At 44.8% G+C, this 3,167-nt stretch overlaps 1 protein-coding gene across 1 annotated transcript; it reads left to right on the top strand.

Annotated features, from left to right (window-relative positions):
• Nucleotides 1-1,327: 1,327 nt before the first annotated feature.
• LOC119417607 (WD repeat-containing protein 11) lies at nt 1,328-2,717 on the top strand (the record flags this gene model as incomplete). The annotated part of the gene is given in 3 exon segments (XM_037684854.1): nt 1,328-1,481; nt 1,581-1,754; nt 2,516-2,717. Coding segments are annotated over 3 exon segments (530 nt in total), but the record flags the coding sequence as incomplete, so codon positions are not given.
• Nucleotides 2,718-3,167: the final 450 nt, after the last annotated feature.

Below are 3,167 nucleotides of genomic sequence, written 5' to 3' on the forward strand. Positions count from 1 at the left end.
ACTTGTGTGAAAATCTGATCAGCTCATATTGATGCAGAAATAAAAAAAAAAAAAATCTAAAGGCTTCATAATCTTTCAAGCACCACTTTACTTACACGAGTTTAGTAAAATAAATACATACAAATACACTGGTACAAAAAGCTCCAGAGACTTTGAGGCCTCAGATACACCTTATAACTGCTTCTCATTACGCCTCAAATCTGTGATGCACAGGGGATCGTCAGGGTGCTGGGGGCAACATGCGCCATGGTTGACATGCTTCAGGTGGCTTGGACCCCGGTAATAATAACGGCTCGCAGTTCTAGTTGTTATTATTTTCATCACAGAGAAGAGTTGCTCACACTGCTGAACACAGATAATTAAATAGCTTGCGGGGGTCTCGGGGAACGGATCAGTTCAACGTATTTTACCTTAGTCTTTTTCTCCATCTCATTTTCTCTGAACTCAAATGGATTTTTTTTAGATGTTCAAACTTTTATTTTCTCTGCTCCAAAGTTGAGAAATGGCCGTGCGAACTTACACGAAGTCTGTTCTGTTTTGAGTAAATCTGTGGCGCTCTTCGTGTCAGCACGTAGCTGTAGGAAGAACATGGCTGCCTTTCCAATGACATGACTCCTTGGTTTTAGTGCCTTACCCTTGAATGTAACTGCTGATGCATAAAGCATTTAAAATGGTGGAGACCTCTTCGGTGAGAAGCTCAATCATCCGGGAGGGACTCAGAGTAGAGCTGCTGCTTCTCCACGTCGAGAGGAGCCAGTTGAGGTGGCTTGGGCATCTGGTTAGTATGCCTTCTGGACGCCTCCCTGAGGTGTTCCGGACACGTCCCACTGGAAGGAGGCCCAGAGGAAGACCCAGGACACGCTGGAGGGACTATGTTTCTCGACTGGCCTGGGAACGCCTCGGGATTCCCCCTGAAGAGCTGGCCCAAGTGGCTGGGGAGAGGGAAGTCTGGGCCTCCCTACTTAGGCTGCTACCCCCGCGACCCGACCCCGGATAAGTGGAAGAAAATGGATGGATGGATGGAGACCTCTTCGGTCATAATTTAACCAGACAGAGTGAGGAGTCTGGGGTTTCATGAGACCGCTGTTTCATCCTTGTTACACCCCTAAAGTTTTTCAAGAAAATAATCTATAAATAAGATGTGATTTTTTTAAGAACTGGTTGCTCAGGCACCAGGTCTTTGGACATTTGGTGGGAAACACTAAGAATCTGAGACTGCACTGGAAGATTTCCTGTTTTCTCACAGTACTGAGTCAATGTTGAGTTGCCAGTTGGTCTACGATGTCTTTAGTTGGGCTAAATCTTACTCGGTGTTTTGTTCTGGTAGGTGAAATGGTCGAGGGAAAATTACTACCACAACCTGAGCTCTCCGTACTGTCTGCGGCTGGCCTCAGGGGACGCGTCGGGGAAGATCATCGTGTGGGACGTGGTCAGCGGCACGGCTCACTGTGAGATCCAGGAGCACTCCAAACCTATCCAGGGTAAGGAGCTTTAAGTTCTCGAAGGCTTTGATTTGTCTGACAGAAGGAGACATTAAAGTGAGCTGCTTGTTTTTCTTCCTTCTGCCGTGCTCTCGTCAGATTTGGAGTGGCTGTGGAATCAGGATGCGTCTCGTGATCTTCTTCTGGCCGTCCACCCTCCAAACTACATCGTTCTGTGGAACGGAGACACGGGCGCCAAACTGTGGAAGAAGAGCTACGCTGAGAATATCCTGTCCTTTTCGTTCGACCCCTTCGATCCCTCCAACCTGGCATGTAGGTCGCACATCGTTAGTTCATTCACAGTTTTACTTTTCCACTCCCTGACAAGCAGAGCTCCTGGAATAACAGTTAGCCAACTTTAATAACTTCATATATATAATGTGTTTTATGAGCTGAGTGCTCCAAAGTTTTAAAGGTCTAACAATCATTTTGTTTTAGAATGTCCATCTATTATCAGTCAGAATTTAAAATCTCTGTTGACAAATGTTAATAAACCATCTTAACCCAATTTAATTTTGTTGTTCTCCATCCTATTACCTACACGGGCTAATGTCCAGGTCCATAAGCCTCACTGACAATCAATAATTCATTGAAAACTGTTTCATATCTGTCTGTCTTTAGCTGCCAAGGTGGGTACCATGTGGGCTGAGATGGGCAATAGAATATTGTGCCTGGCCCGAGAATGTCATTTGTGAGCTGTCCAGACAGAAATATGCAATGATCTTCACAAACTGGCTGCTCGAAACATGCTGCTTGTGTTCAAACACTCAGACCGAACATGACAATTTGCAGATTTTCTTGAAATTTGCTAATTTTGAGTTGCCAGCTCGTCTCCATCAGTTGCAGCCCAGTAAGATACTGGTTTGGGAGCCTCTCGTGTAGCAAGGTTGTCTTATTGTCTCGTCTTCTGGCTGGTAAAAATATAAGCAACAAAACAGTAATAAAAATAAATCAGCTAATGTTTTTTTTTTGTTGTTTTTTTGCTGTTGTTTTAAACCAGGAGCCCTAAAAAGTTTTTATGTTTTTTTGGGCAGTGTTGACCAGTGAAGGAATAGTCTTCATCACAGACTTTTCCCACTCCAAACCACCAGGCAGCACTGGTAAGAAGGTCTACATCGCCAGCCCTCATGCGAGCCCAGCACACACCAAACCTGCGCCTGCTGCTGCTCCGGCTCCCACTGGGGCCAAAAAGGCCCTCAACAAAGTCAAAGTGCTCATCACCAACGAAAAACCCACGTAAGCTCCACCTTTCTGTTTGCAGCTGGATTTTAAGTAAGCAAACTAAATATCTCAAAGTTCATGCTCGATATTCCAGGTACAAAAATCCAACAGTTACTGGTAAGTCAGGCCCTCTGGACCATGGACGGTTTCTTATTCGAGGAGCCACAACAAAGTCAGTCCTATAAAAAGCACCTTCACATCGTGGATCAACCAGTTTGATGGAGCTCAGATGGTTTCTGGAGTGCGCCCTCTCCCCCGTCGACTCTTTTGAGGCAGACATGGACAAAGTGGTTCAAAATATCAAAGTTGTGTTTTTGTTGCAGCTCCTCAGACTGACGAAGTCTTTCAACAAAAAGAAACCGTCCAGAGGACCAGATTTAACTTTGTTGGACAAATCAAATAACCTTTACCCAAACCTGACGTTTAGCAATAATTGGACATTTTTTTCAAATAAGCAGTTTTATA

This window comes from Nematolebias whitei, chromosome 1 (genome assembly GCF_014905685.2).
Source record: "Nematolebias whitei isolate Nwh7 chromosome 1, NemWhi1, whole genome shotgun sequence".
In the NCBI taxonomy this organism is placed as follows: domain Eukaryota; kingdom Metazoa; phylum Chordata; class Actinopteri; order Cyprinodontiformes; family Rivulidae; genus Nematolebias; species Nematolebias whitei.